Genomic DNA, 27,792 nt, shown 5'->3' on the forward strand with positions numbered 1-27,792 from the left:
GGTCATTGTAATGAGTATTTTAGTGGAATAAAAAGTTATTTTCATAGTTTATTATGTAGTAGATTTAACAATCTTCAAATAAATGATTCATTAATTCTTACTTATGCATCAGCAAAACAAAATGCAGTTTATGTTCAATCTCTTCATCTAGAGGAAGGCAAGTTTCTGTACTGATTGCATGACACTCTTAGTAACCATATTCCTACGTGCCGCATTTTTTCTGTGGGTTCATAACATCAAGTTAGCAATAAAGATAACAGTTTAACGTGGTCTATGTCACATCCTTGGGTAAATTTGATTAAAATTTGTTCAAATCACACTCAGCTCTGTTGTCAACGATGGTGCTATAATAAAACTGAAAAAAAGTGCAAGGACATGCATCATCACAGTTTTGTAGTTAAAAGCAACTATTTAAATTTTTTTATTTTTATTTATGTCAATAAATTGAATCTAGTTTTGTGGAAGTACTGCTCACCCTCAACAGTGTGCTCCCTTGGGTCCTAAGAAATACACCTGCCATAACATAGTTGTGTCCCCTAGCAATGCTAAAGAATACGCATCATTTGCTAACAGCTAGCTATTTCTGACCAGGCTATTTCCGGAAACAAAAGCGCTCATTGCGAAAGATGCTGATGCTTGAAATGTTTGAGTTTGCTGCAATGTAACATTCTGCCTTTTGAAGAAAGATTTAAGATTAAACACCTTGGGTGGACCTGGGGTCTACCAGCCACAGGATATTGTTATAAACCAAACTGCTGGTAAAACTATTCATAGATTTATGTGTGATTGTGTGTGTGTGTGTGTGTTTAGCCCAATTGGGAAGGCTGTCTTACTTTTGTCTGGGAACAGTCTAATTTCTCCTGACAGTGGTTCCCTTCCCATCACAGAGGCTGAGCGACAGTCTTGGAATCCAGATCCGTCCTGTGTCCGCTCTTGCGGACAGGAAGTGCTTCCATCTCCAGAATGCTGGGCTGCAAGCATAGAAATAGAATTGGCCACAATGAAGTAAGAAAGAGCATATAAGAAATTCATGTACGTTTTTATAGTTGGTGTAGTTTGACTTGGGATGTCATATTTCTTAATTTTTATAAAAGAACTGAAATATTTTCTTATATTTGCATTTGGTGTGAGCACAGCATAAGACCGACATAGACATGAGTCAGCTTATATCAGGATAATTGTTGAACAGTGTCACATCAACATGGGATCGGGCCATAAACCTCCGGTTCCATATGTGATTTCGTTAAACCCACGGTTTGATCTATCACTGTTCTAGGAATATCTGTTTCTCTGTCTGTCGGCTTTTATTGTTGTCCTTTTCCTTTCTCCTTAATAAACATGTAATTTGCACTATGATTGATGGTTTTTCATGGCCGTTATTTCATTCCCCATTTCCTTGTTGCTGTGTCCAATGGCTAAACCAGCCAGCCCTCTTAGCCCCGGGGTCCCCATAAAAGTGACGGGCTTACCGTAAAGTCCCTGTTCCACCAAGCAAGTTCCTCTCTGCATCTCCTCCTGTAATTCCCATTACTGCCCTGGACTCCAGGAGCTCACATCCCGAAAACGTGTTCACTCCTTTTCCTCTCATCCTCCCCCACCTACTAATTTTCCCCCTTTCTTCAACACATGAAAACTTTATTGAGCATCATTCAAAACAATTACAATAAAGTTTGTGACTAAGATATAAGAGGAACATACTTGAGTCTAGACTAAGGAAGTGATGTAACAGACATATCTGTATTCTGTGGTCCATAAGCTGCATACTTTTAGGCTTGACTACACTGAAGGGGAATGGGTTATAGCCACCACTATTTTTAATGTGTTGCAAATCTCTTCATATCTTCAAATGACCTTCATTCCCATTTGATCCACATTGTTCTAAACTAATATCTAGCTTTCCTTTCCTTGTCATTGGTTACAAAAATAGAGCAGTCAGTATCTAGTAAGTGTGTTTTCCTTTATTTTTGCCAAACTGAAGCAAAACGGTTTGGAGAGCCCGCAAGCTATGAACACACATCATGAATTGCATTTGATTTATATTACACATACATTTTTCTAATAAAGAAATTGTTAAAGTGGCTCCTTGCTTAAAAGACAAAGACGGCCCCAAAATATTCTGTTACTATAATGCTGGTTTCATCTCATCTCACATCTCATTTTGCCTCCAACATAATCCTAATGACTTCTTCATTCCTCTGGTAGCTCAGTGGTCCCATTTCACTTTAAGTTCCACAAACCACACTTTCAAACAAATCCTATTTTTGTACACTGTCTTATGACGTGATAACATCAGAATAATGTTACCTTTGGGGCTGTGTGACAGACATAGAGGCTCCTTCCAGAAAGCCACATCTTTGAACATGAAATGCCAATAGAAATCTTCAAGGCTGTGAATGTTACCACAAAGGCATCAGTGGATAAATTATGACCATCACGGTTCACTACATTGGTCTGAAATCTACTCAAGCTTGCAACAGTTGACTCAATGACAAGTTAACATGCGGTCACAGGCATGTGTCTTTTCTATGTAAAAAGAGAATTCATAATAGATAGATAATTTGCGAATCAAAGAGTCTACTGTGAAAGGCATTACTTGCCTCGCAACATCAGTCTTGACTTAAAAAAATAATCAGTGTTTGTGTCATGGCTGCACATTACACTGTTACATTACATATTGTGTATGTAACACACACCGTATCTACTTAATAAAACATTGTCTAAAGAAGTTAGACCTGTACTACGAAAATCTTATGACAAGCATGACAAAGTACTTTGTGTCATGCTCTGGAGGTGACAGATGCCCTCTCATCAAAGCCACATCATTTGCATATGCAGACTCCCCACCCTAATACAAGGAAGCATTTAAAGACTGAACTTGTCAGTGATGTGAGCCACTGCTATTCAGGAGCTCAGCTGGACTGTGATCTAACCATGTCTATCCACTGTCAACTGCTAATACTGATACTTGTACTGACTCTTGATGATCAAGGTAAGTTAAGAAGCATTTTTACAGCTGTATTCCTTTTTTCATTGAGCTTGTTATGCACAGCACATGAGGAGCTACATTTTATTTATTTTATTGTATTGGTTTATTTGATAGGGACCATGCATATTTATGAACATTGTTGTATAAGTATGTAAATATACCAGAATTAGTAAAAATAACTACTTTTCATCTGCAGTCCTTAGGCAGGTGACATAGGACTAACTAACAGAGACAGCCAGTAGTCATACAGCACTCATTCACTATAAATTAAAAGGTACACATAATGGTGACATATACATTTACAAAAACAAACAAACAAAACAAAACTACATGATGACAAAGACATTATTCATCCACTTCTATAATGCATTCAATTTAACAGTGAAAGTGTATGGGTGATGAAATGTGTGACAGTTAAAAGTGAGTGCATCTCTGGTTTTCTAGAAGCAACTGTTTTAAGTGAGTTTTAAAGGTGTTACATGTAGGACACTCTCTTATTGGGAGGGGCAAGCTATTCCGAAGTTTACCTCCTTTTATTGACAATACATTTTGTCCAGAAGTGGTGCATCTAAATGGTATCACACAGTCCCCTTTAGCAGAGGCCTGTGTAATACCTCCGCTTTCAAGTCTTTGGAAAAAGCCATGCAGCGGAGGGGGGTGCAAGATTATGTAACACTTTATATACCAAACAAGCATACTTGAAATGTTTGAAATTGTCAACACTTAAAAATGTATGTCTCTCTAAGATATCGCAGTGGTGAAATGACAATGCCTTTTCACCATTTTCCACTTTCCCATTCAAATGAATGAGAAAGCGTGTCCAAACTTTTGACTGATACTGTACATTCCACACTGCAGGACATACAATGCACCAGGATGGGTCTGTTTCTTTCAAAGACATCAATAACATTAATGGCTGTCGATGGTCAGTTTAGTTTTGTGAGTTATATATATATATATATATATATATATATATATATATATATATATATATATATATATATATATATACATTTATCAGTTCATACAGGGGAAATCATTGGAGGTCGGGAGGCTGTGCCACATAGCAGACCCTACATGGTGCTTTTGGAGCGGAGCATGCAGGATGGTGAAACAAGACACTGCGGTGGCTTCCTTCTGAATGAGGATTTTGTGATGACTGCAGCCCACTGCCAAGCCAGGTCAGTTTAACACACTTTATGATTTGATGATGATGATTTTAGGCAAATATGCTTAATGATGGCTTTAATGACTTTGACAAATATGCAATTCTCTTAATAGTTCTATATTGTGAATAAAATTAATACTTTTATTCTTATATAATTGTTGTGCATATCATTTTGTCATTTCAGTTCCTACACAGTCGTACTAGGAGTTCACAATTTCCGTAACAGTAATGAATTACAGCGTATATCTGTGGAGCAAGCATTTCCACATAAAGAGTACAATGAAACTGATTTTAACAATGACATCATGCTTCTCAAGGTAAGTCAATTCTCGCAGTTTGAGCCAAAAATTAGCTATGGTCTATTTTAGTAATTACTTATGTTTCTCATAATGTTATTTGCAAATGCTATGCATTATTAAAGAGTAGGCTTGAAATACTTAATGTATGCATATCACTGAACAATAACTTATCAGGAAATATATTAGACAACAAGACTGAATTTATATTTCAACTTCGTTATGTGTATTTTTTTTCTCTCTCCCTGTTCCTCAAGTTGAGCGCCAAGGCAAAATTGAGCAAAAATGTGCAACCCATTGCTCTCGCAGGCCGAGGTGATGGCTCGCCAAAATCATGTATAGTGTCCGGCTGGGGAAGAACTGACGAGAATATACCTTATATGTCTGTTGTACTCATGGAAGTCAATGTAACACTGATTGAGAGTAAGCAGTGTCCTACTAACAACATGTACTGTTCTAAGGGAGTAACTGGACCTGGTAAGGTACGTATTTTTGGAACGTATAATTGGTAGGGGTGGCACGGGTCACAAAACCCACGGTTCGGTTTGTATCATGGTTTTAGGGTCATGGTTTTCGGTTCTGTATGGTTCTTGTGGTTATTTTTTCTTTTAATCTTTAAAACTCCAGAAATATACTTCAGCATAGATATATAGCTTAATTATCCACAATGTAGGATACAGTATTAAAAAATAGTTATATCATGTAATCATGCACAAACTGAATTTGACTTGACTTTAAGCACATTATTGGGACCATCTCTGAGGAAAGCCAGATGAGATTTTGATACAGTAAGAGGGAAGACATTAATGTTTTCAACATGCTTTTCATTTATTTGGCAAAAAAAGGAGAATTTGTATTGCTATCTACAGGAACTTATGTGCCTTTTTAGCACACAAAGATTGAAATATTACAGAATATCAATTGAAATAACTTAGCATTTTAGCATTTATGGTCTTGGTGATTCTGATTGGCTGCAAGGTGCATCTTCTGAACACCACGGGATGGCGCTAACGCACAAGCTGCAAGAAGTAAGTTATACTGCCCCTCTGAACTGACTTTGTTTCACAGCGAATAACTTTTGCTGTTCAGGTCGCTACTTCAGGCTGCGGCCGACAGTAACGTTACACATACAATTGTTCGTAAAAGTCTTCAATGACATGGCTGGATTACTAGCTTGTCTTGTTGTTCAACATACTGTCAAATTATTTTTACTGATTGCCAACTGTACACAATGTTATTGACTTTGGATCTTAGCGTTAGCTTTCTGGCTCGTAGCTAAGCTGAATGGTTCTACGAGCCGAGCGGACTATAAATATCTCTTGTTGCTAAGGGAGGAATGTCGTATCTAAGGTCTTTCTTATTTCCTGGAGGAGTGAACAACGTTTGCATTGCATAAGAACCTTATACGACGCTGGCTCATCCTCCAACTCCGGGCAGCCTTCCTTATCTCTCCCACTTGCCATTTCTACATGTGACATGACCTGCAGCACTCCACACTACATTTTTACTGTCTGTGTGCACACCTCTTCTTTCACGCAAAAGGGAAATAGACTGTCTGAGGCCACATACTGGCACAAGGCTACATTGCGCATGCCATGAACTGTCGAACTGTGCGACGCACACACACTCCGAACCGAGACAAGCGAACCGAGCGGTTCAGATGTTTTTTCATGAACCGTGCCACCCCTAATAATTGAACAGACAAACCTTGGTCAACAATAAAAATGAATTGACTGCATACTGTGTATGTACTTCCAGGGAGACTCTGGAGGTCCACTGGTCTGTGAAGATGGGAAGGCGTACGGTGTGGTGTCCCACGACTTTCGATCAGAATCAGGTGGCCCGGTAATCCATTGTTTCGCTAAGATTCCTGACTAGAGAAGCTGGATCCAATTGACCATGACAAATGCATGAAAAAACTTTGAAATGATCAAATCACAAGATTTGAATTTACTGTTTGTATAACACTGGAGAGCTGATAATTGAGATGCTAATATCACAACCTATTCCATAGCCATGACACTGTCAGACCAAAGAACTTGCTTGCTTTACACAGATTTATTTAAAATGTGCTTTACTTTGACGTTACCACATGATACAAATAAAATTTCTGTATGAGAATTGAAAATATATTATTGTGATTTGTTTCATTTAAATTTCATGTTTTAGATTTTTATGGTACAGTTATTTTCTTCTGTTGCAGGGGGCTAGCAACTGACAATAAAAAAAAAATTGTGAATAAACTTCAGAATATAAGCAAATGTAAACCAAGCACATGCTGGTATTTTTATTACTAGACTTTAACAAACATGGCACACAAATTAAGTATGTCTTATCCAATCTGAAAAACAAGAGTAGACTCAATGATGATTGATGTAGTTAGATATTTTAGTAATACATATCTTAAAATATTAGACCCTGTCATCCTGCTCTTAAATACAACATTATCTACATTATTACTGCTTTGTGCATCTTCTTTTTGAACACAGGATCTGTTCAGTTTTGTGTACTGTCTTTTTGAACAATAAACTGTTGTTCTCTCAGTGCCACTGTACACATCTCTGAGCGTAAATTAAATCAAGAAAAAGACAACACTGCCTCCTAGTGAACAAAGTGTATCCATGCAGCAAGAGGTCCACTTCTTGTATTCAGAGCTGAAACTCTCCTCATTTTTAAGCTCTAAAACAGACCCTTTGCTTTCTACTTCGCTTTTTTGTTTCCAATTTTCAAGCATTAAATCAAGCTTCCATGCTTTATCAACACTCCAGATTTAACTAGAATTCATTAACCATACAAATGTAAATGTTGCTATAAAAAAAATGCCCTCAGAGAACAAATAATCTAATTATTCTTAGATTGTTTGTTTTTTTTCCATACAATTTTGTGATTTCAGGTCCTACACACAGGTCTTACTAGGGGTTCACAATGTCCATAACATTAATGGAATACAGCGTATATCTGTGGAACAAGCACTTCCACATTAAGACTTCAGAGCAACTGATTTTCAAAATGATTTCATTGTCATTATGTTAGCAAATGCAAATGGATGTGTTGATCAACAGGAGCATTAACATACTTTACAGATTAACTCATGGAAGTCAATGTCAGACTATTCAGCAGTGAGAAGTGTGAAAAGTGCAAATACTGCTCTGAGGGTGAAACTGGACCTGGTACGGTATTATTATTATTATTATCTGTTTATTTAACAGGGACCATACAAGCAAACATAGTTACAATACAAAGCCCGTAACTGATGCGGAGCATATAGAGTTTATAGCTAGAGCTAATTCTCAACTCTTGTCCCTGGTTGGGCATTTCTAAGAACATTATAAAACAGATACATACATAAGAAAAAAAAACGAAATTTAAAGGAAAAATCATAGGCATTTCTTCATACACACACAACTTCACTCACTACACAAGGAAAATAAGGAAAAAAAAAATAGTACTAATAATAGTTAAAAATGGTTACAATTTTGATTTGCCTTAAGCCACAACTTAATGCTGGAAGTAAATTTTTTGAAGTCCGATATGACCTTAATGTCAGCTGGTAATGAATTCCATAGTCTACAGCTCTTAACTGAAAAGGTAGTCTGTGCAAAGCTTGTCCTACAGTATGGTATTGTGCAGTTATGATTTGTACTGCTTCTGGTAACTCTTTGGTTGCTCTGTATTTGAATAAATCTACTAAGTGGCTCAGGTGCTAAATTATTAATACACTTAAAAATTAATTTAAGAAAACATAAATTACTAAAGCTTTCAAAGCTTAATATATTATATTTTTCAAGGATGTAACAGTGATGGTAGCGGATGGCCTTTTTTCCATAATTTGTATTGCTCGATTGTAAAGTGAACCAATACGTTTTATTTCAGACGGAGCTGCTTGCGCCCAAACTGTCATGCAGTAGGTAGATATTTTTGTAGCAAAAAATTGGACAAACAAACGTTGGTCAACAATGATAACTAATTGACTGTTGTTGAAGCAATCACTACATACTGCACTTCCAGGGAGATGGTGGTATTCCATTAGTCTGTGAAGATGGAAAGGCATACGGGTTGGTGTCCCACAACTTCCATTCACCCTTAGGTAGCCCGGAAATTAAATGTTATACCAAAATTCCTGACTACAGAAGCTGGATCGATTTAACCATGGAAAATGCATTAAAAAGCTCTGATACATGTAAGATTTGGTTGATAAAACCATAAGAACAACTTGACAATTAACAAGCCAATCATGGCATGCGGATTAAGTACGGCTTCAAATCAGAAATTTAAGTGTAGACTCAATTCTGTTTAATAGATGTATTAGTATTTCTATTTGTAAGAGTTATATGTCAAGTTAAATTTGTTAAGTAAAATGAGGTAAAGTTTAGTTCCCCAAGTATAGTTTTTGTAGCAAGTACAGTATACTACTATAAATGTACTAATAGTAGTATACGTGTACTTTTTCAAGACTTCTTGGGACTAACTTGGCCTACTTTTTAGTTTATAAAAGAAAAAACAGTATGTGAACAGAAAGAAAGATGCAGCCAGAAGAGGTCCACTTCTTGTCACACCTGAAAACTCTCTTCTCATTTATAAACTCCAAACCTAATCAAGCCTGGACCTGTTGTTTAACAGAAACTTTGCATTTTGTTTCCAATTATTATATTGTTTAAGCATTACATCAGGCCACCATGATCTATTAACATTCCATATTTAGCTGAATTCTTTAACCATACAAATGTAAATGTTTCTATGAAGAAAACAAATCATGCTGTACTGTCAGTATACTTGTATCGAGACAAATGCAAAGGCAGAAAAGACTTGCTGTTGGTCATTAGTGATGTTTGTCATCCGTACCAGGGTCACATCAAAATTACACTCAACATTTCATCACTGAGTGGTGCAAATCAGATGGGACAGGCAGCTGTTTGCCGGACTAACAGAGGTCCACCGAGCCTGCTGATACTGTCTCATTATGGAGGAGAGGAAATCAAATAGATTACTCGGATTACATAGAAAGATGGGAGTTTTCACAGAGATATGCTTCTACTTAACACTTCTGTAGGTTGTCACCTGCTTATGGAAGCAAGACACCGTTTTGACCGGTGGTCAATATATATATATATATATATATATATATAATACATAATTACCCTTACTGATGAAGTGAAAACCCTATTTTGAAAGTTTTAAAACTTAAAAAATATATTATTTACATTAGCAACCAAATCAGCAAGCAACCACTATAAACAAATGTTGAAGCTCCTTTCCTTAAACGTCATTTTCTTTCTAAAGCTCCACTCCCACTTTTAATAAAACAGGCTTGTGGATTATCAGCAATATAAGAAAACAAGTATTTGTTATTTAATTTTCATCTAACTCCAATACTATGTAATTTAGCTTTGCACAATGTTATGTCTTACTCTCTTTCTTCTTTTTTTTTTAAACCACATTTATTGTACCGTATGTACTTAATTAAACATTGTCTAATGACTTTATACCAGTACTATGGATATCTAACTTTTGTCATGCTCTGGACAGACAGATAGACGTCCCCTCAATAAAGCCACATCATTTGCATATGCAGACTCCCCACCCTAATACAAGGAAGCATTTAAAGACTGAACCTGTCAGTGATGTGAGCCACTGCTTTTCAGGAGCTCAGCTGGACTGTGATCTCACCATGTCTATCCACTGTCAACTGCTAATACTGATACTTCCACTGACTCTTGGTATCCAAGGTAAGTTAAGAAGCCTTTCTACAGCTCCATACAATGCTTTTTTTTCGAGAACGCTAATGCACTCTAGACTACAGCACATGAGGAACTACATTCTACACTGCTGGACATACAATGCACCAGAATGGATCTGTTTATTTCAATCAGTTTCAAAGACATCAATAACATTAAGGGCACGATGGTCAGTTAAGTTTTGTGAGTTCATATACAGTATGTATATATATATATATATTTTTTTTTGTGCATAGAAGGTCAGGAGGCTGTGGCACATAGCAGACCCTACATGGTGCTTTTGGAGCAGCACATGCAGAATGGTAAAACAAAATACTGCGGTGGCTTCCTTCTGAATGAGGATTTTGTGATGACTGCAGCCCACTGCCAAGCCAGGTCAGTTTAACTTTATGATGGTTTTTGTGTTTATGTGGCGTGTTTTTGTGACTTTCTTGTGTGTTTTTTTTTTGTTAATCCCTCCCCAATGTTTCCTCCCTAAACCCAACCATTTATTAGCGTGTTTTTGTGGTTATGTGCCGTGTTTTTGTGACTTTCTTGTGTTACTAAAGCCTTTCCCTGCATTCTTTTCCTAAACCCAACCATTTTTTTTTGTTTTTGTGTGACGCTGTTCTCGCGATAACACACAACGTGGCGACGCGAGCCGCGTGCATATAAAACGCACCGGTCTTCCTTACTTCAATTGGAGCACTCCACGTGTATAATGCACGATGAATTTTACTTTGGTGTACACGTTGCACGTTTTTTCAAAGTGTAAACCCGTGTTATTTGTACGCTTTTGAGTGAGACCGGGTTGAAACGTGAGCAAAAATTTGAAAGATATTCACAGATTCAAACTTCTGGGATCAATTCTTTATAGCGAAATGTTATTAAATCACAAAAGACGCATCTTTCCTAATGTAGTAAGGTTAACAACGAGCTACAAACTAATTTTCATCAAAACGAGGCGTCCTCCGAACTGGAGAAATAACATTATTGGTCTCTATAAGCAGCCGGTGGTACATTCCACACTCCACACTGTGGGATATACTGTAAAATGCACAAGGATGGATCTGTTTATTTCAGTGAAATGCAAGGACATCAATAACATTAATGGGCATTGATGGTCAGTTTAGTTTAGTTTTTATATATATATATATATATGTATACATACACCAGTATATATTGTCCAGTAGTGGAATGTAATTAAGTACACTAAGTACAAATTTGTGGTACTTGTACTTTACTTGAGTCGTTTCTTTTCATGCCACTTTCTACTTCCACGCTACATTTCAGAGAGAAATATTGTACTTTTTACTCCACTACATTAATCTGACAGCTTAAGTTACTTTACAAATTAAGATTTCTGCACATAAAACCCATGTAGTTTATAAAATATGTTTTATTATAAATTAAACTACCCAATATAATGAACTACAAATCCAGCTGAAATTATGCAGATTAAACACTTGATTGATTGACAGAACAGTTTGGATCGTTTCCAGTTCCTAAAATGTGAGGATTTTACTGCATTGAGTACTTTTACTTTTAATATTTTAAGTACATTTTTCTGATGATACTTACATACTTTTACGTAAGTAACATTACCAATGTAGGACTTTTACTTGTAACAGAGTATTTTTTACAGTGTGACACAGGTACTTTTACTTAAGTAGAGGATCTCAATACTTCTTCCACCACTGATATTGTCCCAGTTCATACAGGGGAACTCATTGAATGTCAGGAGGCTGTGCCACATAGCAGACCCTACATGGTGCATATGGAGCGGAGCATGCAGGATGGTGAGACAAGACACTGCGGTGGCTTCCTTCTGAATGAGGATTTTGTGATGACTGCAGCCCACTGCCAAGCCAGGTCAGTTTAACATACTTTATGTTTATTTACTGGGAATTCTGGGACTCCTGATATCTGTTCTCCTGACTTCTCATTCCAACAACAACCTAAACTCAAAGATTCAGACTTCAATTTAAAATACATCAATATATGATATGTTTTTGGCAAATATGTTTCATGATGGATTCAATAATTTTGACATACATTCAAATCTCTTAATATTTCTATTTTGTGAATAAAATGCACTCAGAGAAAAACTAATAATTTTATTCTTGAATAATTGTTTTGCATTTCATTTTGTCATTTCAGTTCCTACACAGCCTTACTAGGAGTTCACAATGTCAGTAACAGTAATGGAGTACAGCGTATATCTGTGGAGCAAACATTTCCACATGAAGACTACAATGAAACCGATTTAAACAATGACATAATGCTTCTTAAGGTAAAAAGAAGAAGAATAGTATGTATACATCATTGTACTTAACAGCTGGCATTTGGGATTTCATACTTTTGGTTCTCATGTTATTAGCAAATGCTCTATTGAATGCAGTGATCAAAAGGGTCATTACAATACTTCACAGATTGATCTTTATATTTTTAAAATACACTTTATCTCTCCTTGTTCCTCAAGTTGAGCACCAAGGCAAAATTCAGCGCAAATGTGGGACACATTGCTCTCGCAGACCAAGGTGATGGCTCTCTGCCAAAATCATGTATACTCTCTGGTTGGGGAACAACAGTCAAGAATATAAGTTATATGTCTGCCGTACTCATGGAAGTCAATGTAACACTGAATGACAGTAAGCAGTGTCCTAATACCAACTTGTACTGCTCTGAGGGAGAAACTGGACCTGGTAAGGTACGTATTTTTGTAACATAACATGGATAAACAAAAATTGGTGAACAATAAAAATAAATTGACTGTTGTTGAAGCAATCACTGCATTACTATGTATGTACTTCCAGGGAGATTCTGGTATTCCACTGGTCTGTGAAAATGGAAAGGCGTACGGGTTGGTGTCCCACAACTTCCGACCACCCTCAGGTGGCCCGGAAATTAAAGGTTGTACCAAAATTCCTGAACACAGAAGCTGGATCGATTCAACCATTTAAAATGAATTAAAAGGCAATATCATGTTTTGTTTGGCAAGTTGAGTCAAAAGACTGAAAATATATGATTGTGATTTGGTTTATTTAAGAAAATTACTTTTTTTTTCCACTTTTAATGGTACGGCTGTTTTTGTTCTGCTGCCGGGGACTACAAACTTCTTTTTATCAAGTAACTTTTGATTATTCTAAGCAAATTACAAATTCAAACCAAGCTGATGCAGTTTTTTTCAAGCTAGACTTTAACAAGCAAAAAAGGAAGACAGACGCTTAAAATCTATATACATATACATGATCATACAGTAAATACACACTGATCTGGCAATTATATTTACTTGGCCTAGCCGGCCAGGGCAGGAGTCTGGTGTGCATGGTTCAATTAAGCTGTGCATTGCCCAGGGAATCCCCCATGTCTTCCCGACTGTCCTTTGAGTGTGAGCATTAGAGTCACAGTGTGCCACTTAACAAGACGCCTGAGTGTCTTTCCAGTCTAAAATCTGGAGGGTCAAAGGTCCAGTTATTGTCCAATTGAATACTTCCATAATAAGCTGAAAGGAATGGGATCCAGTGATTCTGGCTCCTAGACATGTACCATAAATAAAAATGAGAGATAATTAACGATAAATGCTTTTCTGCTGCTTCAAAACTCGAGGCAGAGGATGTGGTTAAAGATATTCATCTATACTTCCCTATACTGAACTCCAGCCAACCCTCAGCCCCAACCTGTTCCAGAGACTAGACGATAATGAAAGGTTAAAAGATAAGTTGGATTGCCTTTAAAATATAATATTTCAAGAGCAAATAACAAGGAAATAAACACGATAAGAGGGCAAAACAGCAGGAGGTATACTGAAGACGCAGGTCATGACACAACTGCCTGTCAGAAACTATAACTCTCTTCAAGTAGGCTCTGTCTGTTCATGGTGTGAGCCTCAAATTGCAAAGGAAGAGAAGGAACCATCTTAAGTCAGACCGACAGCATTGAGTTTTTTCAGGACAGCTACTTAACACTGTCCGAACTGAGCTTAAATAGACACATCTATCTATGGGCTGATCAGTCATTATAGTGACTGTCTGTCTGTGGAATAAAGGTACCCAAGGCCACAGATTACCTGTCACACGTGCAAGGGCATTTCATTTCACGTGACCAAAGTAGCATGCATGGTGGCCCAATGGTTAGCACTGTGGCCTCACAGCAAGAAGGTTCTGTGTTTGAATCCAGGTCGTTCCGGGGCCTTTCTGTGTGGAGTTTGCATGTTCTCCCCATGTTTGCGTGGGTTTCCTTCAGGTGCTCCGGTTTCCCCCACCATCAAAAACATGTACTAGGTTCTCCAGGCAGTGCCCTTGATCAAGGCACTGGCTCAGATCTGGAGTTGGTCCCCAGGCGCTGTCATTGGCTGCCCACTGCTCCCTTGAGGGATGGGTTAAATGCAGAGAATGAATTTTGCTACATGTACGTGTATATGACAAAAAAAGTACCTTTACCTTACGTCTCCCCCTTGGCCAACAGCTTTTTTCACTTTAGCCACTCTTTACACCCAACTCAGCTCATCTCACATACATGTTCCAGGGAACTCACCAGTGTTGGGCAGTAGCAGCAGCACTACATGTAGCAGCATTAGTTTAACTACATTTCTCAGTAGCGTGGTGGTACGCTAAGCTATTGAGTATAGCTTTTCAGTAGCTGGAAATAGCTTTTATTGATCAAGTGGTGCAGTAGCGTCCACACAAGCTTAATTTTGTTTTACTTTTTAAAGAAGTGCAGCGTGAAAGTATGCAAAGCCGAAAGAAGCACTTCTGTGTAACAGTAACATCACATACAAATCCTTGGGCTGATGCCTAGGACGTCTCTCTGCTGCAGGGGAAAACAGACACACAAGCTTGAGTTTACTTGATGGAAAGATGGCAAACTTTAATAAATAAACATATATGGTACATATAGAAGGGACGAGGTGGGGAAAAATGAGGGGAAAAGATGAAACGCTGAAAAGTTTAGCATTTTGCATTGTTTCATATTTGCAGCGCATTTATGTATTTGGTTGTGTTATGTGTATTTGCAGCACATTCGCTGAATGCTGCGCATGTGTTGTCAAATTAATGAAGTTGTTTTCTTAATTTGCTTGTGTTTTGTCTTTTTGCGTGTGTTTTCTTAAGTTGCAGGGTGTTTGCCCCTGTCGGTCACCGTAAGGTTGGGATCTCTCACCCCATTTTTCTCTTCTGCACAAATTTGTATCCAATCCTTTCGAACCCATGAGAAGTTCACTTCAGACTAACCCACCATGCTTCTCCCGGGGGCCTCTTTTTGTCACAGAGTCCACACCCCTCTTTGATCCCTCCATTACCAATCATTCATCCCCGTCACTGCAATAAACTGATTTGCATACTTAAATGGTCTTTATTACTGAATAAAGTGGAGAGCATGGGACCAATTTTGGCCTTTGAACATATATGACTCAAAATAAGACTTAAAAGAATGTCAGAACCAATGGGTGTTTAACTGCTGTTTCACAACTCAGGCAGAGGAAATGGTTTATATCAATCTATACATCCTGCAGATCACAAATAAGATACAATGCAAGAGCATTTCCAACGGATGTGACCAAGCAACACCTAGATAGACAAGACCCAGCATTAACTAGAATCAGACACTGCTGCACTAACAAATAAAGATTTTATTTCCAGTCAATTAAAATGGAAGAGACTTTTGATCAACTAGTACCAGGAATGGAAGGCTTACAGCTTATGCAGGCCAAAGAAAGGGGACACATTAAAAAAAAACAATGAATTGATAGATTAATTAATAACAAAAAACACTGGTCCCTGAGGGTAGTTGGTGTATTTATGTTAAATAGAGGTTATTTGTCACAAAAGATATGCAAAATAATAAATACACTGCCAGACAACCCACAATCCAATTAGGCGGTCGCTAAACCCCCTACCTCAAACAGGGATTTATTTGCATATATGTATGGTATATTATTTGTTTATTTGACAGGACAGTGCACAGCTTTTTAACTGTACCAGTTAGTTATAAGCTAACTTACATCTGTAGTCCCTGTTTGTCCGATCATAGATCAGCAAATAATAGTTTCTGTGAAACAGTGTTGCTCTTATGAGAGCAATAGTGTAAGGAATAGATTCAACTGTTAGTTTATCTGTTCTAACGGAAACTGCAAATTATCGCATGCCCGCCAAACTAGCTACCTACCTGCAGTTGTAGTAGTTCATGGCGTAGCAGGGCACTGCAGGGCGTTACAAGGTGTAGCAGCCCAACTACCAGCGATTGTTGGTATATTCAGCTAGAACTATTAAAAAGTCAGCTAAAGATGCTGAAGAGTTTTCAACCAAGTCACATGTTGTCATTGGCATTATCTAATACCAATGAGAATACTCCATGCCAGCAGCCAGCATGATAATCCTTGCTGTCATTGTTATTGGGGCAAAATGAGTGGAGAACTAGGGACAAGGCCATTTACATACAGTAATGTTTGAATGGTCTCTACCACTTCTGGATGTTCTTGTTACTGTTTTAGATACTTCCTCTAGGGGACTGCTAGTAGGAAGAGCCAAACTAATGGCTTCCTGTTGTTTTCTTCAGTGAACCACGAATATCTTACAACATCTCTGTCTCTCCCTATGACAGTGATGTTTGCTGAAATGCTATTTTGATGTCAGCCATGTCGGGGGTTTCATGGGTCCTGTTAATAGAAAAAACATTGAGAGAGTGACTGCAATCTGTATGATGAAGCATCAAGTATTTCTGTCTGTCTGAAGCCTGAAGTCTTTCTCTTGCATACCCTCGCAATATTTTTGGGTCCCAAGCATATAAAACTTATACAAATTATTTTGTATCAAGTCTTACTTGCTAGCATCAACCATGTGGTCTGTAAATCTCTTATGTTTATGTTCAGTATGGTCACAAAATAAACAGTTTTGTGCCCTCTGGCTAGCTGTGCATACTGTGGCTGCAGATGCCTAATTTGGCTCCTTTAAATTTGAATTTACTAGTAGAATATGGCTTACATGGGCTGTGACTAGATTGTAGGACCTTGTAATTGGGAAAGCTCTGAACTACCTTCTGTGGGAACTTGAAATATTAAGAACAACAAAAACAACACAGGACTTTCAGCCAAGAAACTGTGGTTCATAATCAATTTCAAATCAATGAGCCGCCATCTGGGGATGTAGCAACTTCTATCCCCTGCTGCTGGATTGTGCATGCGGGAGACACACAAACACGCACAAAGATCTATAGTTAGATAACTCTCTCAGAGGCTTGATCTCAGATGATTTTATTGCAGGGCTGGGGTTAAAAGTCTTGACTTACGTGCATTTTTTTTTAGATATGCATATTTCTTATTGTTGCAAAATTCATCATTATTATGAGCAGTTTTGTAGTGGCTCCCAAAAGCCTGCCAAAAAGAATCGCCACATAGGCCTATACTGTTACACAGTAGATTTCTACCTTTTTAAGTTTTACTGACTAACTGTGGCCTGTTTCACAATTCATAATTCATTGGGATGATATATATATATATATATATATATATATATATATATATATATATATATGTATATTATTTATATATAGCTCAGCGATCACATTTTCCAAGACCCATTTTATGTACTGTGTTATGACATCACAAAATTAGAATGTTTCATGTGGTGTTCTGTGACCTCTGAGCAAATAAGCATTGGCCACAAAATGCCAATAGAAATGTTCATGGCTGTGTGTGTTACCACAGAGGCATCAATACAATACTATGGTGTATGTACACCACATGCACCATACCGTATGTACTTAATTAAACATTGTCCCACTCATGCTCTGAAGGGGACAGAGACTTCCCCTCATGAATGTGGTTCAAAGCCACATCATTTGCATATGCAGACGACCCACCCTAATACAAGAAAGCATTTAAAGACTGAACCTGTCAGTGATGTGAGCCACTGCTTTTCAGGAGCTCAGCTGGACTGTGATCGCACCATGTCTATCCACTGTCAACTGCTAATACTGATACTTGCTCTGACTCTTGATGGTCAAGGTAAGTTAAGTTTGTGTGGCATTATATACCTTCCTGTTTATAGCTGTAGTTTAGCGTGCTGTTTATATCAGTACTGTGAGACATTTGGTGCATGACGATAGATAAACTTGTTTAATCACTTCTTTTTAATCACTTTTCTTTGGTCCATTTAGTTTTTAGTTTTGGTCACACCTGCACTTTTTGTCAGTTCGTACAGGGGAAATCATTGGAGGTCGGGAGGCTGCGGCACATAGCAGACCCTACATGGTGCTTTTGGAGGGGCGCATGCCGAGTGGTAAAACAAAACACTGCGGTGGCTTTCTTCTGAATGAGGATTTTGTGATGACTGCAGCCCACTGCATGGCCTGGTTAGTTTAACACACTTTATGATTATTTACTGGGAATTCCCAAACATTCTCAAACATTAAGTCTGGGAAATATGCTTCATGGATTTGTGAATTGTGACCTAAAGCTGAGTCTTTTAATATTTTTATTTTATAAATACAATGCTTTTTGCACTTCATTTTGTCATTTCAGTTCCTACATAGTCCTACTAGGAGTTCACAATTTCCATAACAATAATGGAATCCAGCGTATATCTGTGGTACAAACATTTCCACGTAAAGACTACAATGAAACTGATTTCAGGAATGACATAATGCTTCTTAAGGTAAAATAAAACACAATTGTACTTAGAAATCCTGGTACTTTATGGCAGAAATTTGTGATTTCCAATTTTTTTGTTTCTCATTACAAATGTTCTATTGAATGCATTGATCAAGAGGAGCGTTCAAATACTTTTAAAATATACTTTTATCTCTCCATGTTCCTCAAGTTGAGCTCCAAGGCAAAATTCAGCCCAAATGTGCAACCTATTGCTCTCGCAGGCCAAGGTGATGGCTCTCTGCCAACATCATGTATAGTCTCCGGCTGGGGAAGAACTGACAAGGACAAAAAATACATGTCTGTCGTACTCATGGAAGCCAATGTAACAATAAGTACGGAGTGTGAAAAGGAAAAATCATACTGCACTGAGGGAGAGACTGGACCTGGTAATGTACGTATTTTTGTAACATAAAATGGACAAAGAAATGTTGGGCAACAATGATAATTAATTGACTGTTGTTGAAGCAATCACTACATACTGTGTATGTACTTCCAGGGAGACTCCGGAGGTCCACTGGTCTGTGAAGATGGAAAGGCGTACGGTGTGGTGTCCTCAGGTTACCTAAACAAATATAGTTATGCTAAGATTCCTGACTACATAAGCTGGATCGATTTGATTATGAACAAACAATGAAAGCTCCAATTTATCTAACGATTGACCAAATCACAACGTTTGAATTGAATGTTTGTATAACATTGGAGAGCTGATAATTGAGATGCTAATATCACAACTTATTCCAAAGCTATGAGACTATACCAAAGACTGGACTTGCTTACTTTACAGAGATTTATGTAAAAGGTACTTCACTTTGACGTTATCAAATGATACAAAATAACTTTCTGTTTGAGAAACTGAGTCAAAAGAGTGAAAATATATGAATGTGATTCGGTTCATTTAGGTGACATGTTTTTTTTTTTCATCATACAGCTGTTTTTTTTCTGCTGCAGGGGGCTTTGAACTTGACATTTTATTTGAATAAACCTTACATTAATCCAAGAAAATTTGATCCAAACACATGCAGGCTATTTTAACAATCATGACACACATTAATTAGGCATATAATCGACTCAATACTGTTTAATAAATGTTCTTTAGACACTCTATGTCATCCTGCTCATAAATACAACAGTATCTGCATTATCTACTTTACTGCTTTGTGTATATTCTTTTTGACTTGATTAAATGAGAACACAGGATCCTTTAAGTTAGTTTTGTACCATCTTTTTGAACAATAAACTGTTGTTCTCTCAGTGCCACTGTACATGTTTCTGTTTGAGCGTAAATTAAATTAGAAAAAGACAACACTGCCTCCTAGTGAACAAAGTGTATCCATGCAGCTAAGAAACGCTTCACTTATTGAAGTCACAGCTGTAACTCTCTTCTCATTTCTAAGTTCTAAAACTAAACAAGTTTCTGCCTGTTGTTTAACAGAACCTGTAAATGCATTTGTAGCTATATCTGAGAGGTTAAGGATAGACTTTCCAATTAAGTACATTCTGTTCAAATTTTTAGATTTTTTAGGCATTAAATCAGTCCACCTTTTTACTACAACTCAAACACTCTTACTATTAAAGTTGTGGGTCAGTTATATCCAGTTATGTTTACTTGTAAGTTTAGACCTGTTTTAACAGACACCTTTACATATCTACATCTACGGTATGAAATTCATCTACACGTACTGTATGATGATTCCCATCTTATCTTTACATTCCTAATTTGTATGAAGGTGAAACCCGTTATATGGATACATAGGTTGTTTATCTGTGACCAGCATATCCCAAATAATAACTGTTTATTTTTACATTGTGCCTTGAACATATTGATGCTCAAAAGTGGAAGAAACCTTATGAAATTAGTAAAGCTTGCCATTAGCACCACCATCAGGCAGTTTCCATTGTTTATATGACCATATAATTGATCGCATTATTGAACATAACTGTACTATACATGCACATACATAATTCATGCTAAAAACACATTTTAGTAGTGAAAAATATCACATAAGCAACCACTATGACTCAATGTTTAAGCCACATTTGCAATCATCTTTAGATGTAGTTCTTCTAATGGCCACTAGATCCTCGCTCCACTGCTTTCTTCCCTGAATAATTCAGAGGCCCAGAGCTGGACAGAGGCCAGGACAAAGGGGTATATATATATATATATATATATATATATATATATATATATATATATAGAGCTGTTGTTAAGCTGCTATCAGGGTCCTTAAAAGTTGCAGCAGTGCTGCATCATCCCCATGAAATAGTTGATTGCCAATCACCAAATGCCCCATCTCATGCTTTTTACTCAGGAGCACCTTCAGTGTAGCTAAACCAGTATGATAACCTGATTCATAGAGTGCAGACTGTCCTAACCTGGTGCTGGACGTACTGTAAATGTATTGTAATGGTGGCTTTGACAAATCCTTGGATTTTGATGAAACCTTGGAGGCTAAAGGAAGAGTAATAAGTGCAAAAGAACTGAACAATCTGAATGTTTAATATGTCTTACTGAATTATTAGAAAGAACAATACAAACGTATTTGTTGCAGCAAAGGAGGATATTGCTTAAATGATTGAGTGGTGGTCCATAGTTAAGATATGGATAAGAACTGGTACGGACACTGATACGCAAGTATAAAAAGTCACTTAAGCTTAACACAAAATGTTTCATAACACAGCTCTATCAGTTGTTCTACATATTGAGTAATTGAGCATGTTCAACGACAATATAAGCATGCTTCTGACTGTATCAAGTGTAATTTAAGCTCTTGTACCACCAAATTAAAATGAGCGCTGCAAAATCCTAATCCTACTTTATTCTGTAACGGGTAGATGGGCAAATTTAAGGGGTTGTTGAAATATTTTTCAAGTGCTTTTAGAGTTTTCAGAAACAGTCATAGCAAGGCATGATGAGGAGTTTTTATATTCATATCTGCACATTTACAGTGGAAACACTACATAACAACCTAATTCACTTACATCACTGTGACAGTCACCATAGCTGCTCTGCTGGCTCTGTAGGAGATCTCCACATCATCCAGACTCCTGAAATGAAGGATGATGCCTTCTGCACCTACAAAAGAAGGGAGGCACAGAAAGGTGAAAAAGATGCAACTGCAAGGTTTTATTAATAATTAGTCTTGCTTTGCCAGACCTTCCTATACAGTGCTGCGGAGGAGGGTCTGGCTAGTCCACACAGCATTCCAGGATGGAAGAAAAACGTGCTCTGGTTTATTGGAATTTTTTTAAACCAATCAAAATTGTCTTGGACGAAGCCATTGTGCCGCTGCAAAATAGCCTCAGGAAGGAACATGTCTAGGTTCAAAAGTCGTGTGAGAGAAAACTCAGATTGGACAGATAGTCTACTAGCTGTCTGGATTTAACCTGCAGAGATCTGAGGAACAGCTAACCATACTCCTCATAAATCCACCGGGATTTAGAATTTCAACACAAAAAAACATTTAATAGACAGAAACAAATACATAAATTGTTGATTGCATTAGGAGTCTATTCCTCATCATCATCATCATCATCATCATCATCATCACCCTTATCTTCCCCTAACTTCTCCATGTCACTTGAATTGCCATCCATAATCATTTAAGGGCATCTTACACTGTACTTTTTTGCTATATGAAAATACACAAAAACAAATTAGGAAAGCCATAGATCCTCTGAATGACCTACGTCTTTAGTTTTTGGTTGTAAAGTTCCCTGAGGCTGTGATTATCCCAGGGGTCATAGCAGGTCATTTTATACAGTGAGGTCAAGTTTCAATACATGGTCTTATTACAATAAAATGGCCACTATGCATCACACTATCAGCACACAAATACAATCGGGCTCATTAAATCCACAAGTCTCAGCTTTCCAGTCATGACCAATTGATGCAGCTCCAAGACTCCAAGTTTAGGGAACCCAGTATTCAGAGATATCCAAAAACACCTTTTTGGAATAGGCAAACAAATCTGTATTGGATGCAAAAAGATGCATGGTTTTTGCTCCAAGCTGCATGGGATTAACATAAAGTGGACATGTCAGTAAAGAGGAGGCTCATGGGTAATCAAAGATTCTAATTTTATTTAGATATCTTGAGGTCAGAGGTCAAGAGACCCCTTGGAAAATTCTCTTGCCAAAGCATGAAGCAATATTTAGCCCACTTCCCAACTGGCATGGCATGGTACCACTGGACTTTTCAGATCATCTAGATTATATAATACCACTACCTTGGCTCTAGTCTAGTAGAAGAAATATCTGTGAATTAACAGTTGCATGACTGTATATTTTAACAGACAATGTCCATAGAACGTGATTCACAGTTGTATTTCTGTTTATTTACATTTGGAATTGCATTATGGGACGTATCTGTGCTCCAACAACTAACGTAGGCTTGTTATTAACATATGGCTAGTTAACGTAGCTAGCTAGCTATTCACAACACCGATATCGTAAATTATTAACCAGCACTTGGATTAGCGAGAATCAAAAGCGTCAAAAAAGCTTTACATCACGCTTATTAAAGAAAATATTTATTTTTCAGGAGTTTACTAATAGAGCAGCTTTGTCTGACAGAATTTTAAAAAAACGAACATTTTCTGTATTTTTACTGTAGCTACACACTAAATTTCTGTTTTTAATTATGGGACTAAGATGAGCTACCAGAAGTTTTCTGTTATTCTACGTTTTTTTTCCTTAGAGTGTGCATTTTCAACATAGTTTTACTAAGCCTATACAATATAAAGTATACCTAGGTATAGGTTGCTTCAATCCAATAAATATTCATATTGAAGTGTTAATAACAATATAAATGTTATTCTTACCGTAACTTCTTTTAAATGACCAAAGATTTCCATGCAAAACATTTACAGGTGAGGGCAGCCATTAATGGTTTTGTATAATAAGGACATCTACTGACTGCAGTGCATGGTTAGTCCACTAGGAGGCAGATAACATGTACCAGATGGTATCAGATTACATACAACAGGTTTTGCTGGAAAGTATTGATCGTGTGGATGACATCAAAGGAAGTTGTGTATCAAAAATGACACAAACAGCGTTACAGGGTCCATGTGGTGTTTTTTGTTGCTTAGGTCCAACTACAATATTGAAAAGTACACAACTGCTTCTCATCGACAATATTCAAAAGCAAATCTGTATTTTTCCCGAATTGGCTTAACAATAATATTATATTTGTAATGTGATTTCATTCAGAAGGATTTCTAATGAATTATTCTCTTGTCTATTTATAACATTCTTGTCGCCCAAAGACAATTTGTTGTTTCCCAAAAGGGTGATGATATTGCTTATATGACACCATATCAGGGAAAAACATCTTTTCTCCAGCCCATCAACCAAGAATAAATTAGGACACTCTTTCAGAAAGACTATATCATCCTCCCACATATGTCCATTACTGAGGAAGGTTTGTCTCAAATGTGCAGTGGAAAACAGTTTGGTCCTTAACTTCAAGATACTTGATTACAACCCTTAGTTGTTTTTTTTTTTTTTTTTTACAAACTTCTATCAATGATATCAGGAAAGCATTATTTGCAAAGCATAGGAAATGACATTGATATGAATTGCTCTTTCTGTGTACTTGATGGCAAAATAACCATAGCCTGTACACTTGTTTTTTTAAAGACATTGTACAGTATATTTGTTGTTCATTTTTCATTACTCTGCAAATATGTGCTGTTTGGTTTTTATGTCTGCATTTCAGAACAAAAACCTTCCTTCCATCCTTTTTTTAAGCATGATTTCATATTCACAAAAGTAATTTCTATAACAGAAAACTCTTATTCTAAATTTTAATGAATTACATGCAACAATATGAACAGCGGTGGCTTCCTTCTGAATGAGGATTTTGTGATGACTGCAGCCCACTGCAAAGCCAGGTCAGTTTAACTTTATGATGGTTTACTGTGAATTCTGGGACTCCTGATTTCTGTTCTCCTGATTTCTCATTCCAACAACAACCTAAACTGAAACATTCAGACTTCTATTTAAATACATCAATGTATGATATATTTTTGGCAAATATGTTTCATGATGGCTTCAATAATTTTGCAATACATTCAAATCTCTTAATACCATATTGGTCAGAATATAAGACAACCCTGATTATAAGACCAGCTGTTTGTAACATTAAAATATAATGGATTATGGATCATTTTATTTCTATAGTTTATAGCTGACTTATCTATTGGCTGTTGAAACAGGTGACGTTCCTTACGTTCTGCAACTTGAACAGCTGAAAGTCTAGACCCCGATTTTAAGATGACCCCACTTTTTTTTTGATTTTTTCTTATATTCGGACCAATACGGTATTTCCATTTTGTGAATGAAATGCACTCACAGAAAAACTAATAATTTTATTATTGAATAATTGTTTTGCATTTCATTTTGTCATTTCAGTTCCTACACACTCTTACTAGGAGTTCACAATGTCAGTAACAGTAATGGAGTAGGCTACAGCGTATATCTGTGGAGCAAGCATTTCCACAGACTACAATGAAACCGATTTAAACAATGACATAATGCTTCTTAAGGTAAAAAGAAGAAGAATAGTATGTATACATCCGTACTTAACAGCTGGCATTTGGGATTTCCTATTTTTGGTTCTCATGCTATCAGCAAATGCTCTATTGAATGCATTAATCAAAAGGGGCATTAAAATACTTTACAGATTGATGTTTATATTTCTTTTTAAATACTTTTATCTCTCCCTGTTCCTCAAGTTGAGCTCCAAGGCAAAATTCAGCACAAATGTGAGACCCATTGCTCTCGCAGGCCAAGGTGATGGCTCTCTGCCAAAATCACATACTCTCTGGCTGGGGAGGAACAGACAAGACTACAAGAAGTTATAGGTCTGTTGTACTCATGGAAGTCAGTGTAACACTGATTGACAGTAAGCAGTGTCCTAATACCAACTTGTACTGCTCTGAGAGAGATTCTGGACCTGGTAAGGTACATATTTTTGTAACATAACATGGATAAACAAACATTGGTGAACAATGAAAATAAATTGACTGTTGTTGAAGCAATCACTCCATACTCTGTATGTACTTCCAGGGAGATTCTGGTATTCCACTGGTCTGTGAAAATGGAAGGGCGTACGGGTTGGTGTCCCACAACTTCCGACCACCCTCAGGTGGCCCAGAAATGAAAGGTTATTCCAAAATTCCTGACTATAGAAGCTGGATCGATTCAACCATTGAAAATGCATTAACAGGCAATATCATGTTTTGTTTGGCAAGTTGAGTCAAAAGACTGAAAAAATATGATTGTGATTTGGTTTATTTAAGAAAATGACTTTTTTTCACTGTTAATGGTATGGCTGATCAGTCATTAGTGGCTGGCTGTCTGTGGAATAAAGGTTCCCAAGGCCAAAGATTACCTGTCACACGTGCAAGGGCATTTCATTTCACATGACCAGTGTCTCCCCCTTGGTCAACAGCTTTTTTCACTTTAGCCACTCTTTACACTCCTCCAGACATCAATCTGCAACCTTCCAAAGTCTTAGCCTCATGAGACCATCCTGATCTCGCAAGCTCCAGTTTTCAACTCGCAGATCAGTCTGGCATCTTGAGATAGAGAAAATTTGGAGCCGTTAGCCAAACGACCGGGCTAATCAGCGTTGGTTTTGAGGTGGGTTAGGTGGTGATAGACAGATGGTTTATCCAATCAGCTAACCAGTATTTTCAGACAGTGGTAGCCCTAATTCTGTTAGCCGCTCGCTAATGCTTTTTTTCTCTTGGATCCTTCTTTTGGAATATGGTCCGGGAACCTGAAATGGTGCCTTTTATTCCTAAATTCCCTTTACAGAAAGGCAAATATCCTTTATCGACATGTTGCTTGCATGCTAAGCTAACGAGCTATGCTGCAGCAGCAGGGGCGGGCTTGTGGTTGTATTTTCATACGATTCGTGGATCTGATTGATTGATTTGGCCCGTCTATCACCAACATGGTGATAGACTGATGGTTAATCCAATCAGCTAACCAGTATTTCCGCCCCTTCCCAAAAGTTCTGCAACAGAAAGTTCCCAGATGGATATGCCGAGCAAATGCGAAGCAATCCATCTGGCGGAGTCAGGTAACCAAAGTCTAGCCCAACTCAGCTCATCTCACATTTATGTTCCAGGGAACTCACCAGTGTTGGGCAGTAGCGGCGGCACTACAAGTAGCAGCATTCAAACTTTAATAAATACACATATATTGACATCTCTCCAGTAGTGCATGTATAGGTACTGAGCATGTGTGTGTAATTCAGGCCTGTGTGTAATGTGTGTAATAACAACAGAGTGAAAACATTGTAACATTAATAAATAAAGTATACATTACATTAGTTCGCTCGGAACATATGTAAATATAGCTACTAGAGTGGGCCTAATAAAAATACGACTCTTTAATGTGCCCATCATAAAGATAAATAAATGGATAGACTTTATCACTCTTTATCTCAAAGCAAAATTAAAGTGTTACAGCAGCCCCTTGACATAAATCCAAAAACAATGAGGTAGGTAAAAGACATACAATACAATTAAAGGCTGAATTATACAGAAACTAAATGGACTTAAATATAAAATAAATAAACAGAATAACTAAAACTATAATAGAGTTGAAATTAAGGTTTTGGTTCATTGTAAAAAATATCAGCAGCTTTGATGTGGTGCTGTAAACTACCTTTGCCATGTTGCTGTAGCTTAGCTTGCCACATTTCTCTGGGGGGGAGGGGGGTAGCTTTAGTCTAGTGAAGCTTTGTTTAATAAAGAATTCCTGTTAGCTTAACAAGCTACACTTTCCAGGTAGCTTGCTCAGCACTGGAACTCACACCAGTTCCACAGCACAATTTGCTTTGGCCTTTCTGGCATCAAACCACCTCATGCTATTTATGTCCCTTCCGAGAATTAAAACTCAGGTGCATGTTCCTCCTGGTGTTCTTGGGTTTCCTCTAATGCTCCGAATTCACAGTGCGGTGA

At 37.4% G+C, this 27,792-nt stretch overlaps 3 protein-coding genes, 1 long non-coding RNA gene and 1 pseudogene across 4 annotated transcripts; 4 read left to right on the top strand and 1 right to left on the bottom strand.

The window, feature by feature from the left end:
- The first annotated feature begins 2,908 nt into the window (after positions 1-2,908).
- Positions 2,909-6,528, top strand: LOC114561852 (granzyme G-like). Its single transcript, XM_028587980.1, has 5 exons — positions 2,909-2,989; positions 4,008-4,167; positions 4,339-4,471; positions 4,708-4,932; positions 6,209-6,528. The coding sequence occupies exons 1-5, from the start codon at positions 2,932-2,934 to the stop codon at positions 6,326-6,328; spliced, it is 696 nt and encodes a 231-aa protein (XP_028443781.1). The 5' UTR covers positions 2,909-2,931; the 3' UTR covers positions 6,329-6,528.
- Positions 6,529-10,118: 3,590 nt separating this feature from the next.
- LOC114561853 (granzyme B-like) lies at positions 10,119-13,127 on the top strand. Its single transcript, XM_028587981.1, has 5 exons — positions 10,119-10,176; positions 11,877-12,036; positions 12,325-12,457; positions 12,647-12,874; positions 12,981-13,127. The coding sequence occupies exons 1-5, from the start codon at positions 10,119-10,121 to the stop codon at positions 13,125-13,127; spliced, it is 726 nt and encodes a 241-aa protein (XP_028443782.1).
- Positions 13,128-17,910: 4,783 nt separating this feature from the next.
- On the top strand, positions 17,911-20,065 carry LOC114561849 (granzyme B(G,H)-like). Its single transcript, XM_028587977.1, has 5 exons — positions 17,911-18,166; positions 18,354-18,513; positions 18,683-18,815; positions 18,981-19,202; positions 19,308-20,065. Exons 1-5 carry the CDS (start codon positions 17,917-17,919, stop codon positions 19,443-19,445), a joined length of 903 nt encoding a protein of 300 aa, XP_028443778.1. The 5' UTR covers positions 17,911-17,916; the 3' UTR covers positions 19,446-20,065.
- On the bottom strand, positions 18,684-23,786 carry LOC114561854 (uncharacterized). The gene is made up of 4 exons (XR_003693397.1): positions 23,635-23,786; positions 21,794-21,887; positions 19,291-19,373; positions 18,684-19,086 (listed from the first exon to the last, which is right to left on the bottom strand). It is a non-coding gene; the product is annotated as an uncharacterized LOC114561854 (long non-coding RNA).
- Positions 23,787-24,643: 857 nt separating this feature from the next.
- LOC114561622 (granzyme B(G,H)-like) lies at positions 24,644-26,074 on the top strand (annotated as a pseudogene).
- Positions 26,075-27,792: the final 1,718 nt, after the last annotated feature.

Source organism: Perca flavescens, chromosome 9, assembly GCF_004354835.1.
Source record: "Perca flavescens isolate YP-PL-M2 chromosome 9, PFLA_1.0, whole genome shotgun sequence".
Classification (NCBI taxonomy): Eukaryota; Metazoa; Chordata; class Actinopteri; order Perciformes; family Percidae; genus Perca; species Perca flavescens.

Excerpts from the sequence above, each read along its gene's own strand:
- LOC114561852 (XM_028587980.1), top strand. The coding sequence starts at position 2,932 with ATGTCTATCCACTGTCAACTGCTAATACTGATACTTGTACTGACTCTT. Across the intron at positions 4,168-4,338 it reads GCAGCCCACTGCCAAGCCAG|TTCCTACACAGTCGTACTAG; the intron begins GTCAGTTTAACA and ends TTGTCATTTCAG. Across the intron at positions 4,472-4,707 it reads ATGACATCATGCTTCTCAAG|TTGAGCGCCAAGGCAAAATT; the intron begins GTAAGTCAATTC and ends CTGTTCCTCAAG.
- LOC114561853 (XM_028587981.1), top strand. The coding sequence starts at position 10,119 with ATGTCTATCCACTGTCAACTGCTAATACTGATACTTCCACTGACTCTT. Across the intron at positions 10,177-11,876 it reads ACTGACTCTTGGTATCCAAG|TTCATACAGGGGAACTCATT; the intron begins GTAAGTTAAGAA and ends ATATTGTCCCAG. Across the intron at positions 12,875-12,980 it reads GAGAAACTGGACCTGGTAAG|GGAGATTCTGGTATTCCACT; the intron begins GTACGTATTTTT and ends ATGTACTTCCAG.
- LOC114561849 (XM_028587977.1), top strand. The coding sequence starts at position 17,917 with ATGTACTTAATTAAACATTGTCCCACTCATGCTCTGAAGGGGACAGAG. Across the intron at positions 18,816-18,980 it reads ATGACATAATGCTTCTTAAG|TTGAGCTCCAAGGCAAAATT; the intron begins GTAAAATAAAAC and ends ATGTTCCTCAAG. Across the intron at positions 19,203-19,307 it reads GAGAGACTGGACCTGGTAAT|GGAGACTCCGGAGGTCCACT; the intron begins GTACGTATTTTT and ends ATGTACTTCCAG.